The following is a 16548-nucleotide window of genomic DNA, read 5'->3' as shown; positions in this document are numbered from 1 at the left end:
CAGCCTGGGCGGTGATGGCGGTGCCACTGTTGGCAAGGCGGTGGGCCACGGTGGTTGGGTCAGGCAGTGACCTGACGGATGAGAGGGGGCCTCCAGGCTCCACCAGCCGCTAGCTGAGGAACCCAGGGCAAGCATCTCTGAGCCTCCTTTTGGCCCTCTGTAAAATGGGGAACGAGCCGTACCTCTCTCAGAAGGTTGTCATGAAGTGTAAATGACTTAATAGATGTGCTGGGAAGAATGCTGAACACATGGCATATACAAATAAATGGAAATTCTTCGTGGTAGCAGAGCCGGGCAATTTCGTTTGGCCAACCATCAAGGCATATGTCTGACATTCTCTGGCTCAAGTGTTCTGACTCATTTTTAGGAAAGGAGGAGTTTATTTTTTGGCCTCTTACCAGGACAGATCTCTCAGTGGATGGCTCGATAATTGTTTGGACCCAGAGACTGAATCAAGATGCCCCAGTTCAAGGCTTGGGAAGGATTCCTTATCTTTGTGTCTAATCTCAGGGCCAGGGTGAGCCTGGACATTCAAATACTGTCCTGAGCCTTTCCAAGCTTCAGCCAGAGGAATTGGTCGGGGTGGGTACGCTTCGCTCCCACAGAGGAAATCCCATCCTAGAATCAGCGCCCGGCTGCTTACCCAAGTTTTTTCTCACTCTCTCTCTCTCTCATATGTGCATCACATAACACCTTTCATGAAATCAAAACCATGCATCATTCCCAGGATTATTATATGTGTGGCAACTGCACTCAACTGCAGGTTCCTAAATAAATATGTGTTTAAATAAAGACATCACTGAATATTTATGAATTTCAAGAGAACCATGTGTTTGGTTCATAAAAGCTGTGAAGTATTTGGAGAGGTTTTTTTCCCCTCGAGGTTGGAAGCTTCCTTGAAGGGGTGCCTCTGTCGGGACTTGGGAGAACTTTTGGCTGCCGCCACCGGCACAGAGACGGCGGCCCCTTTCTCAATTCAGTGGCACCTGAAAAGCATCAGGAGGCCCATTAGGGATATCGGATGTCACAGGTGTTGAGTGGATCTTAGCATGTTGTTTAGGAATGTCTTCTAGCACACACTTGTGGCGTTCGCCATAAATAAACATAAAAGAGCGGTTCCTGGGTGTTCCTGGTTTTTGGGGGGACTTGACTAGTTCCTGCATCTCTGAATTATTTGATGTTAATTCAAAAGTCAACTCTAAAAACCCTAGGTATCTGCCGCCACAGGAGCGGGTCAGGGGTGGGAGGTGCTATCAATCAGAAATGGGGAATTTCTGTCAGAAATAAAGAGGCAGAAACGGCAGTAGGAAGAACGAAGGCTCCAGAGTGAAACCGAGGTGCTGGCTGGGAGAATGTGGATAAGTTCCTTGGTTTCTGAGTCTCAGTTTCTGGTTTTATAAAAATATAGAGAAGCTTACCTCTCAGGGCCGCTAGGAGAATTGAATGAGACCATCTGTGGCCACAGCGCCCAGCTCAGCCTCTGAACTCAGGAGGCCTGGCATCTTCCCTCCCCCCCTCCCTCCCTCCCTCCCCAAAGCTTCTCTTTATGGTTTCAGCATTTCTTCCCCCTTCTCCTTCTCTTGGGCCTCAGGTGGGGGTCAAGCACAGTGGCAACCAACTCAGATGGGCGCCGTCAACTGTTGGTGTTGGTATAGTTTGGGAGAGAAAAGCTGGGGACAGGTGGCCTTGGGGGCCTCTGGGGGGCTGCCATCCCTAGATACCTCCCACTCAGCGATGTGCGTCCAGAGCTAACTCTGGACACAGGAACGATTAGCATCCTTATGTCCAAATTGAGCAAACACAACTGGTTCAGAATAACTTTTGCCTGCTGTGGAAAGCCATCAGGTTTTCTTTTGGTTTGCCTCTTCTCAACTTTCTGGCTATGCCAAACCTCTTTTGGTTCCTCAGCTGCACCATTCCTTTTCTTGTCTCTGGACCCTTGCTTGGCTCTTCCTTCCACTTGAAACACTCTTTTCCTTGTCTGTGCACTTGGCTAGCTCCTGAGTCAGCTGTCCCCTCCTCCAGGAAGCCTTCCCTGACTTCCAGCCTGGGTGCCCCTCCTGCGTGCATGTCTCCATCATGCCACGGAGCACCCTGGCAAATAAAGGAAGAGCAATTTCCCTTCTTGTTGGTCTGACTGAGCTCTAGGTGAAGGAGGACTCTATCTTCTTCATCCTGTCCTCTCTAGTGCCTAGCACATTCGCCCACATACAGTAGGCGCTCAGGACTTATTTGTTGAATTGAATTGAACCCAACTGTCTACTGTGTGGTAGGTGGAAAAAGCAATCACGTAGACTTATGTTTATGCATCAGAACAATCTGGGATGGAAGATGGGGCAAACTAGGAGCTTTCAGGCAGAATCTGATTGGACAAAAAAAAAAAAAATTGCTCCTTCATTTCAATAAGGGGGATATGGGCTGGTTTGGTAGGGTCCTTTTTTAAAATTGAATTTGTTACAAATTGCTTCTGTTTTATGTTTTGGTTTTTTGGCCAGTGAGGCATGTGGGATCTCAGCTCGCCGACCAGGGATCGAACCCGTACCCCCTGCATTGGAAGGCAAAGTCTTAACCACTGGACTGCCAGGGTAGTCCCTGGTAGATTCTTATAAGAAGCAAGAAAATGGCTAGAGGGAGGTTGAAACCGTTGTAGCCGGGTGGAGGCGGGTGGTTGGTGCGATGCGTAATGCCCTTTAACCCCTCCTATCACTAGCTCACCTTCCTCACCCGCAACCCGTTACCACTTCCTCCTGCAAAGTTGGAGGAGAAAGACTTGATGGCATTCTGTGATTGGCTGCTCATTAAATTGCTCTTTTAATAGCTGATGGAACCGGCTAAAATAAGGTTTCTAGAGGACTTTATTTATTTGCCAGGTGCCTCGTTTTATTACTGAATAAATGAATTAATGAGGGGCATGGCTGGCCAAAGTTGTCCGAGTTCATAAATAAAAAGGTATGGTAGTTTCCAGGGCTCCCTTGGGGACCTTATCAATCATTCTAGAGGTTTTTACCTTTCACTATGTTTAAAGATGACATGGTGGTGGCGCGGGGCTTCCATTGCCTTTTAAGTGGCCTCTGGAGAAGCCAAGCCGGGCAGATTGTAAATGGTAAATCGTGCATCTCCCTCCTGGTTCTAAGCTGCCCTTGGCATACTTCGGCTTTGGCCAAGGTAGACCTTTCCCTCCTGTATCCCTCTCTCTGCCATCCCCCCCACCCCGCCCCCTTTTCTAAACATACCATCAAGAAAGCTGCCATGCTTCAGGCCCTGACTTGCACAGACCTCTGGTGAAGCATAAACACCAAGGGCTTGGGTGGCACGTCCCGTTTTGCGGATGACATGGCCATTAGTGACCATGGTAACCTCCCAGGCTTTTGTGGCTCCACAAACCTAATTTACACCAGTCTCCTCCAGATTTGAAGGGGCTCTGGGGACCCCATCAGCACAGCAACAAGCGGGGTTAACTTAATGAGACATACGTGGGCGCACCTTCCTTTAGCCGCGGCGAGGTAAATACCAGGTACTTTCAAAACCTTTCAGGTTAAAGGAAACAATCCCAAATTTTTATTCAGTAAACGTAGACACTTATTCTTTAAAAAATCCAAAAAGAAAAGAAAAAGACATATCCTTTCATGTTTGTCTCTTACACCAGTGAACACAAAACAGGCCTTGTGTTGTGTTATCTTGTTACTAGACTTTAGAACGGATGGAGCCCCCAAAGGCCACAGGCAGTGATGCTGTCACCTATCAGCTCTACCTTGCAAATAAAAACATAAAATCTAGCAACACCTATTCTTCTTCCTTTGTCTTAAAAGAGCTTGAAAGAAGAACCCATGATCTGTGTCCATATCTCTGTACCCAACACCTGTATCGACTCTGCCAATAGAAAGAAAGAAACCCAGCCTCCTGTCCTGGCTCCCGGGGGGACAGGTGGCGTTACCTGTCTAGGCCTGGCTGGCCTCAGCAGGGACGCTGTCGGAGTCCGAGTCGGCCAGTTCCGCCGCACCTTCTGCTGCCGTCTGACTCCAGCTGTCCGACCTGTCTGAGACGGCGTCCTCCTCTCCGACCGTCACCTCCACCCAATCCACGATGCCCGATTCCTCATTCTCGTCGCTGCCCTGGCCGTCCCGACTGTTGCCCTCTGATCTGTCCGAGGTGGCCTCCGAGGGCTTTGCCAGCAAACCGTCTCTTGCTTGCTCGCCGCCTGCTTTCATCCTGGGGCCCAGCTTCTCCAAGTCCTCTTTGCAGAGCTTTTTGGGGTCCTTGTGATACTGCGGACCGCCCTCGCTCCCGTTCTTCGAGCTCTCGGCGATGACGGCTTTTGCTGCCCTCCTCGACGGGGCGTCGTAGCCATGATCATCCGCCACGTGCCGCTGCTGGTACCGCTCCAGCCACTTTAAGGTTCCAGTTTTTAGCAAGCATCTGTTCTCCTTGAACCAACGCACGATTTCAGTTCGGACCAGGCCGGTCTTTGCCGCCAGCTGGTCATACTCCTGGGGGGTTGGCCACTGGGTTCTTGCAAACGTGCTCCTCAGGAGATGAACCTGTTCTTGATTTTTTGTAATTGCTGGTGAAGGGCTGGGCAAAGAACCGGGCACCTGGGCGCTGGAGAACTGGTCGAGTCGAGACAGAGCACCATTGGGGGCCACCGAGTCTGGGCCTTTCTTGCTGGACCCCATGGAATCCAGGACGGCCTGTTCCATGCTGTCCCGAAGCTTCCGCCTCTCCAAGAACCAGGAGTCGATCTCTCTCCTGCTCAGCTTGGTCTCCACTCTTAGCCTGTCCAGTTCTGCTTGGGTCGGGAAAGAGCTTTTCAGAAAGCTGTCTTCCAGGATTTTCACCTGACCTTGGCTTTTCTCTTTGAACTTCTGCGGGGCAAAGTCTGGGTATGCGTGGTGAGTGCGGCCGTGTCGGGAAGCTGCGATGGCCAGCTGGTCTTTGGCAAGGGATTCACTGGTGATGTGGACGATGCCCCTTTGACACCGATACCGGTGGTCGCTGAACCACTTCTTGATCTCGCTCCTGGCGAGGCCGGTCACCTCGATGAGCCGGTAGACCTCAGCATCGTCGGGGAACTGGCTCTGGAGGAAGCTCGCCTTGAGGTGTGCGATCTGCTCCTTCGTCTTCTTGCGGTCGCTGGCCGGGGTCAGCGAAGGGTTGGCCACCTTGGGCGGAGGCTCTGGCACTTGAGCGATGTGCGGGCGCTTGGGCTCGGGGGCAGCTTGGGGAGTCGCCAGAGGTCTCTTCTGGCCGTGGTTGGTCACTCCGGCCACGGTGAGCGTGATGGGGGAGCAAGAGACGGTCGTCGGCCCGCTGGTCACCTGAGTCAGCACGAGGCTGGTCTGGCCGAGGATCTGGCACGGAAGCGCTGTCTGGAGGATGGGCTGTGACATCTTGGTGGGGGCCAACTGGGCGGGCAGCACAGTGATCGTTGGGGGCACCGACTGGATGGTGCCATTAAACATCTTCTTCCGGGCCTCTTCCACCTCCTCCGGGGACCAGCTGATGCCATGCTTTAGGCGCTGGGTGGCAAACCAGATTCTGATGTGCTCTTCCGGGTGTTTGGAAGCAGCTGTGAGCCAGGACAGCTCAGCCTGCGTTGGGTAAGGGAACTTGTTGAAGGAGTTGATCATGGTGGCGTTGGTGTCCAGGGCAGAGTTGTATTTGGTAGTGTTCAGCGGCACGGGGACCTTGGGGACAAGGTTGATATTTGGTGGGAGCTGGACAGAAGGCATAACGTGTCCTAAGGTGTCCTGGAGGAGCTCCACGCCCCCGAGTCTTGAGAGGATCTCGGCCGCGTCTGTCACCAGGCGGGTGGTCCCTTCCATGTGGTTCTCGGGGGCGGCCTCCTCTGGCTTCTTGGGCACCTTCTTGGCATCGGCTTTCGGTTTCCCTGGCTTCATGATGGGGGTTTTACTCACCGAGATCCCAGGGTCACTGTCCGCGCTCCCGGGGCCGCTGGTGGTGAGGGACACGGTGTGGTTCGTGGCGTCGATGGACTGCTCCAGGACGGTCTGATTGTTGCGCTTGATGAGCTTCAGCTTGAAGTTGGTCTCCCCGGGGTGGAACTTGGAGTTGTGGTCAGACAAGGAGTCGTACTTTTTGGTTGTGAAGTTACATTCGGCACACACGTAGAGCGGGTTGAGAATCACGTTGGGGTGCTGCGTGTCAACGTGCTCCGTGAACTCGTTCAGGTTTTGCGTGGAGTAGGGGCAGTATTTGCATTCATAACCACCTTGGAGTTTTTTGGATTGATTTTCCCCTGTAGACTTCACCTCTATCACTTCATTTTCTTTGGAAGAGTTTTCAGGTTCTGCTGCCCAAGCGTCCTTGGCCATTTCGGGCTGTGGCGTGCCGATTCCTTTCTCTTTGGCCCTGTCTCCTTCCTCGGGCATGTCTTGTTCTACTACTTGTGATGTCCGAACCATGCACGGGGTTGTGGATTTTCGTTTGCTCGCCATGCTGTCTGTCTGTGTGCAATGGCTTATTGGGGGGACGGGGGCGGGTAGGGAAGGGGCAGTGAAAGTTTTGGAACTACTAAGATAAAAGGCTTTTGGCTTTATGCCCCGCTCCAATGGCTTTGGCTTCACTTGAACGCTGAAGTCTGGTGCTTGAGTTTCCAGAATGATTTCAGTGCAGAAGATTGTAACTGTTCCAATGGCTAAACACAAGAGGCAGCATCATACCTGTGGGACAAGAACAAAGAGAGTGTCAGTGTTTCCTCACAGGGCAAAAGGAACTAGCATTTCTTTCTAAGTTGCTCCCATGACCCAGCCCAACTGGCACCCAAAGCAAATACCCAGGTGCGCACAGATGGTGTGAGAGTGGGTACTCCTAAGCATGAAAGATCACATTTTTCTTCTCTTCCATTCTCTGGGAAGGGCAGTGGGGACGGGCCCAGAGCAAGCAAATGAGGATGCAGGTCACTCATTCATGTTTAGAGACCAAGGGATACAGAAAAGCAACAAGGGCACTGAGATCTTATGAAGTGGTGGGTAGGGTGCTGGAGGGCACCTTGCAGTGAGTGTTGGCTGGGTTCGCAAGCCGCTTTTATGGACGGTACATCAGAAGCAAGATGCTTGCCTGGGGCTGGCGAGTGGAATTTATATAGGAGTTAGAAGATGGATATGAATGTTTCGTTTATTAACATAACGGTAAAATCACTATAGAAAATCCAGAAAAGGCATCAAAGTATAAAAAAGAAAAACATCGCCCCAAATATCGTAGTTCCTTCATTTCACTTGAACATTTCCCATTTTCACAAACTTTGAGCAAAAGCATGATTAAGAAATGGCTGCATGACATTACATTGTAGGGATATACCATACATGATGTAATTAGCCATTGGACTTTTGTTGGACATTTATTCCTAATTTTTGGCTCTTCTGACAACATTGTAGTCAATACCCTTAGTCCTTATTTCTGAAGTGAAAGCACTGGGTCAAAGGAGGTCAACATTTTACATTCTCTTGACTCATATGGCCAAGTTTTTGCATCATTTGGCCTTTTCGCAGGCAGTGAATGAATGCCCGACTCACCACTTAGCTTACATGAAATATTACCATGAAAAAGCCTGGCCAATTAGATACGGGAAAACTGCTTTAATATGCTTTGGTGCTTCTCTTGATTGCTAATAAGGGTGAACAGTTTTCAAAGATTCACTTGCCATTTGTATTCTTTTGTGAATTGTGGATTTATGCCATTTTAAAAAAACATACTTTATTATTATTTTTTAAAATCAATTAATTAATTAATTAATTATTTTGGCTGTGCCGGGTCTTAGTTGTGGCACGTGGGATCTTTAGTTGTGGCATGCGGACTTCTTAGTTGCAGCATGCATGCGGGATCTAGTTCCCTGACCAGGGATCGAACCCAGGGCCCCTGCATTGGGAGCGCAGGGTCTTACCCACTGGATCACCAGGAAAGTCCCTATGTCATTTTTATATTGTGATGCCCAGTGGTTTTATTATTAATTTATGAGTTCTCTCTATATTAAAAACATTAGTACCTTTCTATATTTGTTGCAAAAATTTTCCAGTCTGTCATTTACCTTTTAGTTTTGCATATGGTATTTTTTCATGTTTTACAGGGAGAAATTTTTCATTTTTAAACGGCAAATTTATCAGTCTTTTCCTCTTGTGGTTTCTTTCATTGTGATTTTACATTTAGAAGGTGATTCCCTGCTTTGATAGCTGAGACCTATTATTCTATGTTTTCTTAGAGTGTTTTGGCTTTATTTTATTTTATTTTTTTTGCATTATGCAGGCCTCTCACTGTTGTGGCCTCTCCCATTGCGGAGCACAGGCTCCGGATGCGCAGGCTCAGCGGCCATGGCTCATGGGCCCAGCTGCTCCGCGGCATGTGGGATCTTCCCAGACCGGGGCACGAACCCGTGTCCCCTGCATCGGCAGGCGGACTCTCAACCACTGCGCCACCAGGGAAGCGCTTGGCTTTATTTTTTACATATAACTTGTCTGGACTTGAACCGAACTGATCTTGGGGTAAGCTGTGAGATACAATTCTAACCATTTTTCTTGAAAGTTATCAATTATCTCAATAACATGTATAGTGTTATTTATTTCTCACTAATATGTGAAGCCACCTTGGCCGTACATTAAATTTTTCTGTATACTAGGGTGTTTCTGGATTATCTGTTCTCTACCTCTTCTCTAGCTCTTGAGCCTTACAACTTATGCTTCACTTAAATTTTTTTTTGTAGATTAGAGCATGTTTTAACATCTGGTAGAGTGAGTTTCTCTTTATCATTCTTCTTTTGCCAAATAAGTCTGGGTTATTCTGATCACCTATTAATGTAAATCAGTTCTCATGAATCAGAATCATCTGCAAAATAAAATTCTGTTAGAATGTTGACTGGAATTGCATTAAACAAATATTAATTTAGGAGTACAGGAACAATTTGCTTATTATAAGGTAGGTTATGTTAACAGAACCCCCACAGGGGAAGTGATGGGCTGGACCACGCTGAGTATCTAAATGCACGGGCTTCCATAGAGAATGGCCTTTCATTGTGTGTTTGGAAACAGGGGTAGCCGACATGACATCCGGGGGAAAGGGGATGGAGGGGATAGCATATCCTCTCCCGTCCCTCCCACTGGCCTAGGTTTGAGTTCCACTGAAGAGAGGGCTCAAGGAAGAATTAATGGACTTATTTTCAAGAGCAACCCTCTGGGACTTGGGGCCCCACTTATATGCTTAGGGGGTCAGGTGACAAACCTGTGCAGGACTCGGGGGAGGGGCATCCCTCCCCTGTGAACCCAGAAATGGCCACTCTGAGGCATTTTCATGATGGGCAATTTCTTTCTTTCTTTCTTTTTTTAAACACCTTTATTGGAGTATAATTGCTTTACAATTGTGTGTTAGTTTCTGCCTTATAACAAAGTGATGCTGGGCAATTTCATCAGCAGTGGGTGAGGGTCCCTCAGGGCACTGGTGAGGACAGGAGATGGGCACAGCAGAGCAGAGGGGAGCTGTGTCTTTTTGCTGACAACACCCAAATTGACATGTTTAGCTGAACATCAGACTCTTGATTTTCCCCCTCAAACATGGGTCCTGCCCACCCCCCCACCATGTCTACAGCTCTTCATCTCCATCTCTATGGCACACTCAGGCCAAAATCCTCTTTACCTCACCCCCAAATTAGTCCATCAGCAATCCTGTTGACTCTGTCTTCAAAATAAACCCAGTATCGGACCACTTCCATCTCCCGTCTGGAAGCCTCCACAGGCCTCCTGCTTACTTCCTCTCTAGAGCAGCACAGGGATTTTCTTTCTGCTTCTTGATGGGCTTTATTTATGGTTTGAAATTCATTTTGGTACTGAAAAGCAATTAAATGTTATTTTTAATCTCTAAAGGTTTTTTAAAAATTGAAGTATAGTTGGTGTATAATATTATATAAATTACAGGTATACAATGTAGTGATTCACAGTTTTTAAAAGTTATACTCCAGGGGGCTTCCCTGGTGGTGCAGTGGTTGAGAGTCCGCCTGCCGATGCAGGGGACACGGGTTCGTGCCCCGGTCCGGGAAGATCCCACATGCCGTGGAGCGGCTGGGCCCGTGAGCCATGGCCACTGAGCCTGCGTGTCCGGAGCCTGTGCTCCGGAACGGGAGAGGCCACAACAGTGAGAGGCCTGTGTACCGCACACACGCACACAAAACTTGTAAAAAAAAAAGTTATACTCCATTTATAGTACTACAAAATATTTGCTGTATTCCTCATGGCGTACAATATATCCTTGTAGCTTATTTTATGACTAACAGTTTGTACCTCTTAATCCTCTCCTCCTATCTTGCCCCTCCCCTTTCCCTCTCCCCACTGGTAACCACTGGTTTGTTCTCTGTATCTGTGAGTCTGCTTCTTTTTCGTTATACTCACTAGTTTGTTGTACTTTTTAGATTCTACATATAAGTGATTTGTGTTTGTCTTTCTCTGTCTGGCTTACTTCACTGAGCATAATACCCTCCAAATCCATCCATGGTGTTGCAAATGGTAAAATTTCATTCTTTTTAAGGCTGAGTAGTATTCCATTGTGTGTGTGTGTGTGTGTGTGTATCACATCTTCTTTATCCATTTATCTGTTGATGGACACATAGGTTGCTTCCATATCTTGGCTATTGTAAATAATGCTGCTATGAACACTGGGGCGCATATATCTTTTCAAATTAGTACTTTTTTTTTTTTTTTTTACAAAATATACCCAGGAGTGGAATTGCTGGGTCCTATGGTAGTTCTATTTTTAGTTTTTGAGAAACATGCATACTATTCTCCACAGTGGCTGCACCAATTTACATTCCCACCAACAGTGCATGAGGGCTCCCTCTTCTTCATATCCCTGCCAACATTTGTTATTTGTATTCTTTTTGATGATAGTCATGCAGAGGGAGATTTTAAGGTAGGAATCAGTTCAGGACACTGTTCTGCATGAAGCCCTCTCTTGGGTCCCATCAGAGTGAACTCCAACCCCGGCCCCTTCTGGTCCCTGCTCCCCTCCCCACTTGCCCCTATCACTCTGGCTGCTGGAACAGGTGTATCCCTTCCATCACAGGGCCTTTGCCAGGAAGTCCACTCCTAGAGCTCCTCGGTTTTCACGGCTCCATGTGAAAGTCACCCTTCCACAGAGAGGCCTTTCCTGACCACCATTCCGTGTAAAATACTGCCTCTCCCAGTTCCCCAGTCACTCTCTCCCTGCTTTGCTTTCTTCATAGTACCATATATATATATATATATATATATATATAGTCATTGAGATATAATTGATTTACAATGTTGTGTTAGTTTCAGGTGTACAGCAAAATTGTTCAGTTATACAGATATATATATATATATATATATATATATATATATATATATATATATATATATATATATATATATAGGGTTTTTCCGTAAGATCTTACAGAAAAACCCAAACAAACTTTTTGGCCAACCCAATATATATATATATATATATTCCTTTTCAGATTCTTTTCTATTATAGGTTATTATAAGATATTGAGTATAGTTCCCTGCATAGCACTTTTTAATATTCAAAATTTACTTATATATTTTTGTGGTTAAAGGAAGAGGCAGGAGAGAGTACCTACCCATTTTCTCCTAACACAGCCGCCACTGGCCACATGTGCCTCTTTACATTTATATTAATTAAAATTAAATAAAATCTAAGATCCGTTTTCAGTTGCACCAGGCACATTCCGAGTGCTCAGTAGCTGCACGTGGCTGGTGGCTACTGTATTAAGCAATGCGGGCCATCGCTCTCACTGAGGGATGTTCTACCGGACGGCGCTGTTCTAGAATATAAACTCCACAAAGGCAGGAACTCTTCACTGTGATTTCCCCGGAACCTAGAGCGGTATTTGGTCCACCGTATGCTTTCCATAAAGACTGGCTGAACGTTAAATTAACTGCAGAGTGGCTACCCTGAGGGAACTGCTGCTGATGCGGACCAGTGATGTACGGGAACATCTCTCGTGGACGCTCAGTGATGTGGGTGCGTGCATGTGTATTGCGTGCATGTACACTGCACGTGTGTGTGCGCTTACACGAACATGCCTGCACTTGCACGTATGTGCACATGTTGCACGTGTTGTGTGTGCACGTGTGAATGTGTGTGAGTGTGCACGAGGGCTTCTATGAGCGGAGGAACTCGGTAAGGGAAAGGAGGTCCTACAGTTCTGTAGGGGTTACCGCTGACGTAGCAGAATGTGGCCAAATCTGTGCCGCCTTTCCAAGAGGCCTGGGCCTTTGGATTATGATTTTTAAAAGAGAGGGAGCAGAAGACGACTTTTCTTTTGCAGAACAAAGAAATTGGGCAGGAATAGGTGCAGGGGAGAGCAGAGACTTTTTCACAGAAACTCCTTTATCTAGAATTATTTAAATCTGTTGACAAGTGAGGCCAAGAAATGAGCCAAATTTGTGGTGAAATATCCTAAAAGCTTTCTGATGTTCTACGAACTGTGGTTCAGAATAGACGGTATCTTCTAAAACGTATTTGGCAACCAGGGGTGAAAACCACAGCAGATTAAAAAGAAGGGAAGATGAAGGAAGGAAAGAGAGGGGTGGGGAGGGCTCAGAAAACAGTGAGCCTTTGAAGAATTCCTCTCCCAAGGTCCCCCCAGTGAAGCTGCAAGAACCACTGCCCTTGGAAGAATAATCCGAGCACAACAAGGGGGTGAGTGTCTGCAGAGCAGTGGAGACTTGGCGTCTGTCTTTCTGAAAGTCTGTGAGCCACCAGTGAGGGGACCAGCGCCACGAGGCCTGCTACTCGCTGGCGTGAAGGCTGCATATTTCTGGCCAAGTCTTCAGGTTCAGGTGTACACTTGCCCAAGTTAGCAAAAATAAAAAACAAATGAATGCATGAATAAAATGCACGTTAAAACTCTGACACAGTCCCTTCCGTGGCGGGTGGTGAGTATCCCAGCAGACCGGCTCCATGTCGCGGGCCTCGCCCTGGGCCAGTTTCCCGGCGGGTCTGAACTGCGTGCAGGCACGTTCTGTACCGACCTGAAAACACTCCACTTCAAAGCAGCACCGAGTGGTCCCCAGGCTGCTCCAGCCACTGTGCTGAGGGCCCAGCGGTAGGTGGGGAGCCTCAGAGGCAATCCCTGCCCTTGGGGGGAGTGGCCCGAGCAGATTAGAACTAAACACCATTGTGTTTAAGATCCTGGTGCCCAGAAGGAGGGGAGAGGTGAGAAGTTTCCTTCCTCTATGGCTCTTCTCCATCACGCCTCTTTCTGTCTTGAATCCCACCCCTCACAGCACAACTAAGAGCATCACACGTACATGTTACACGGAGAAGGAACCCAAACACCAAGTACAGACTCTTGCCTCCTTTGCCTGTTTTTGCGATTGATTGGATTTTTTTAAAATATAAATTTATTTATTTATTTTTGGCTGCATTGGGTCTTCGTTGTTTTGTGCAGGCTTTCTCTAGTTGTGGCAAGAGGGGGCTACTCTTCGTTGCGGTGCGTGGGCTTCTCATCGCGGTGGCTTCTCTTGTTGCGGAGCACGGGCTCTAGGCGCATGGGCTTCGGTAGTTGTGGCTCGTGGGCTGTAGAGCACAGGCTCAGTAGTTGTGGCGTACGGGCTCAGTAGTTGTGGCTTATGGGCTCCAGAGCGCAGGCTCAGTAGTTGTGGCGCACGGGCTTAGTTGCTCCGCGGCATGTGGGATCTTCCTGGACCAGGGCTTGAACCCGTGTCCCCTGCATTGGCAGGTGGATTCTTAACCACTGCACCACCAGGGAAGCCCCGATTGACTGGATTTTCCTTTTATCCGCTATGGTATTTATTATGTGCCACAAAGAAACCCCAACTAGTGAGAAATGACACCACCTTGGAATAGATAGTATATAAGGAAAGTGGCTAGCCTGTATAGACAATTATCAACAACTCATTCCTGGATGTCTGTGCAGGGCTCTCCCGTCACCACTTGGTGCTTCTTCAGTCATCATTCTTCCTGTTGTGAGTGGAATGCAATTCGATTAGAACCCTATTTACTGAATATGGGTTTGGGCCAGAACCCTGTGGATACGGGGCATACAAAGATGAAGAAATCATGGTTCTTGTCCTCAAGGAGTTCACAGCTGGTGTATTAGTCAGCTCGGGCCGCCATTACAAAGTGCACAGACTGGGCGGCTTAAACCTCAAAAATTTTTTTCTCACGGTTCTGGAGGCTAGAAGTCCGGGACCAAGATGTCTGCAGGGTTCGTTTCTTCTGAAGCCTCCCCGCTTGGCTGCAGATGGACCCCTTCTCACCGTGTCCTCACATGGTCTCCCTTCCGTGCGTGCCTATCTCTAATCTCCTCTTCTTACGAGGACACCCGTCAGACTGGACTAGGGCCCACGCTGAGGACTTCATTTAAGGTGACTTAATCCCCTCTTTAAAAACCTTATCTCCAGATATAGCCACATTCTGAGGGTTGGGATTCCAACGTATGAATTTGGGTGGGGACACAATTTAGCCCTTCACAGCTGGGCGGGGCAGGGCCATCTGAATACCCCTCGATGGCACACGGTGATCCCCACGTGCAGCCCTCAAATCCTGTCCGAGAGCCTACGAGTGCCAGACACACTTGTAGGTCCTGAGGATGCAGGAGTGAGCAGACAGGAACCTCTGCTCTTGTGGAGCTCACATTCACACGAATAAACAAGCAGAAGCCGACACTGATAAGCACAAAGGAGAAGAGTCAAGCAGAGAAGAGGATGGGGTGGGAAGTGAGGTGACCTATGATTATTTTATCTTATTGAAGTGTAGTTGATTTACGATGTTGTGTTACTTTCTACTGTACAGCAAAGTGATTCAGTTATGTGTGTGTGTGTGTGTGTGTGTGTGTATATATATATATATATATATATATATATATTCTTTTCCATTACGGTTTATCACAGGATATTGAATATAGTTCCCTGTGCTATGCAGTATGACCTTGTTGTTTATCCATTCTATATATAATAGTTTGCATCTGCTAACTCCAAACTCCCAATCCATCCCTCCCCCATGCCCCCTCCCCCTTGGCGACCATAAGTCTGTTCTCTACATCTGTGAGTCTGTTTCTGTTTCCTAGATAAGTTCATTTGTGTCATATTTTAAATTCCACATATAAGCGATGTCATATGGCATTTGCCTTTCTCTTTCTGACTTATTTCACTTAGTATGATAATCTCTAGGTCCATCCATGTAGCTGATAATGGCATTGTTTCATTCTTTTTCATGGCTGAGTAGTATTCCGTTGTATATATGTACCACATCTTCTCTATCCATTCATCTGTCAGTGGACATTTAGGTTGCTTCCATGTCTTGACTATTGTGAATAATGCTGCAATGAATATTGGGGTGCATGTATCTTTTCAAATTATGGTTTTCTCCAGATATATGCCCAGGAGTGGGATTGCAGGATCATATGGCAACTCGACTTTTAGTTTTTTGAGGAACCTCCATACTGTTTTCCATAGTGGTTGCACCAACTTATATTCTCACCAACAGCGTAGGAGGGTTCCCTTTTCTCCACACCCTCTCCAGACTTCGTTATTTGTAGACATTTTGATGATGGCCATTCTGACTGATGTGAGGTGGTACCTCACTGTAGTTTTGATTTGCATTTCTCTAATAATTAGTGATGTTAAGTATCTTTTCATGTGCCTGTTGGCCATCTGTACGTCTTTTTTAGAGAAATGTCTATTTAGGTCTTCTGCCCTGCCCATTTTTCTTTTTTTTTTAAATTTAATTTAATTTTTTAAATTATTTTTTTAAACATCTTTATTGGAGTTTAATTGCTGTACAATGGTGTGTTAGTTTCTGCTTTATAACAAAGTTATCAGCCATACATATACATATATCCTCATATTTCTGCCCATTTTTCAATTGGGTTGTCTGTCTTCTCAATATTGAGTTGTATGAGCTGTTTGTATATTTTGGAAATTAAGCCCTTGTTGGTTGCATCATTTGCAAATATTTTCTCTCAGTCTTTAGGTTGTCTTTTTGTTTTGTTTATGGTTTCCTTTGCTGTGCAAAAGCTTATAAGTTTGATGAGGTCCCACTTGTTTATTTTTCTTTTTATTTCTATTGCCTTGGGAGACTGACCTAAGAAAACATTGGTAAGATTTATGTCAGGGCTTCCCTGGTGGCGCAGTGGTTGAGAGTCCGCCTGCCAATGCAGGGGACACGGGTTTGTGCACCGGTCCGGGAAGATCCCACATGCCGCGGAGCGGCTGGGCCTGTGGGCCATGGCCGCTGAGCCTGCGTGTCTGGAGCCTGTTGCTCCGCAACGGGAGAGGCCACAACAGTGAGAGGCCCACGTACCGCAAAAAAAAAAAAAAAAAAAAAAGATTTATGCCAGAAAATGTCTTGCCTATGTTCTCTTCTCAGAGTTTTATGTTGTCATGTCTTTTTAAAAAAAAACTTTTATATTTATTTATTTATTTGGCTGATCCAAGTCTTAGTTGCAGCATGTGGGATCTTTACTACCATGTGTGGGATCTTTGTCGTGGCACACAGGATCTTTTTCAGTTGCGGCACATGGGATCTTTGTTGTGGCATGTC

The 16548-nt window shown here is 47.1% G+C and overlaps 2 protein-coding genes across 6 annotated transcripts in view; one reads left to right on the top strand and one right to left on the bottom strand.

Moving 5' to 3' along the window:
* The window catches only part of ZHX2 (zinc fingers and homeoboxes 2), a 172665-nt gene that overhangs the window by 9258 nt on the left and 146859 nt on the right, over positions 1–16548 (bottom strand). For all 4 annotated transcript variants that reach the window (XM_033843120.2, XM_073794708.1, XM_073794707.1 and 1 more), the window contains one exon: positions 3935–6680. In XM_033843120.2, the coding sequence (XP_033699011.1) occupies positions 3939–6455 (2517 nt within the window). In that variant the 5' untranslated portion in view covers positions 6456–6680 and the 3' untranslated portion in view covers positions 3935–3938. The remainder of the gene's footprint in view (positions 1–3934; positions 6681–16548) is intronic.
* The window catches only part of DERL1 (derlin 1), a 112742-nt gene that overhangs the window by 71619 nt on the left and 24575 nt on the right, over positions 1–16548 (top strand). The window lies entirely within an intron of this gene.

The sequence above is a fragment of the Tursiops truncatus genome, chromosome 17 (assembly GCF_011762595.2).
Source record: "Tursiops truncatus isolate mTurTru1 chromosome 17, mTurTru1.mat.Y, whole genome shotgun sequence".
Taxonomy (NCBI): Eukaryota; Metazoa; Chordata; class Mammalia; order Artiodactyla; family Delphinidae; genus Tursiops; species Tursiops truncatus.
Note: the sequence above shows the minus strand (reverse complement) of the source record. Positions and strands in the feature narration are given on the sequence as shown.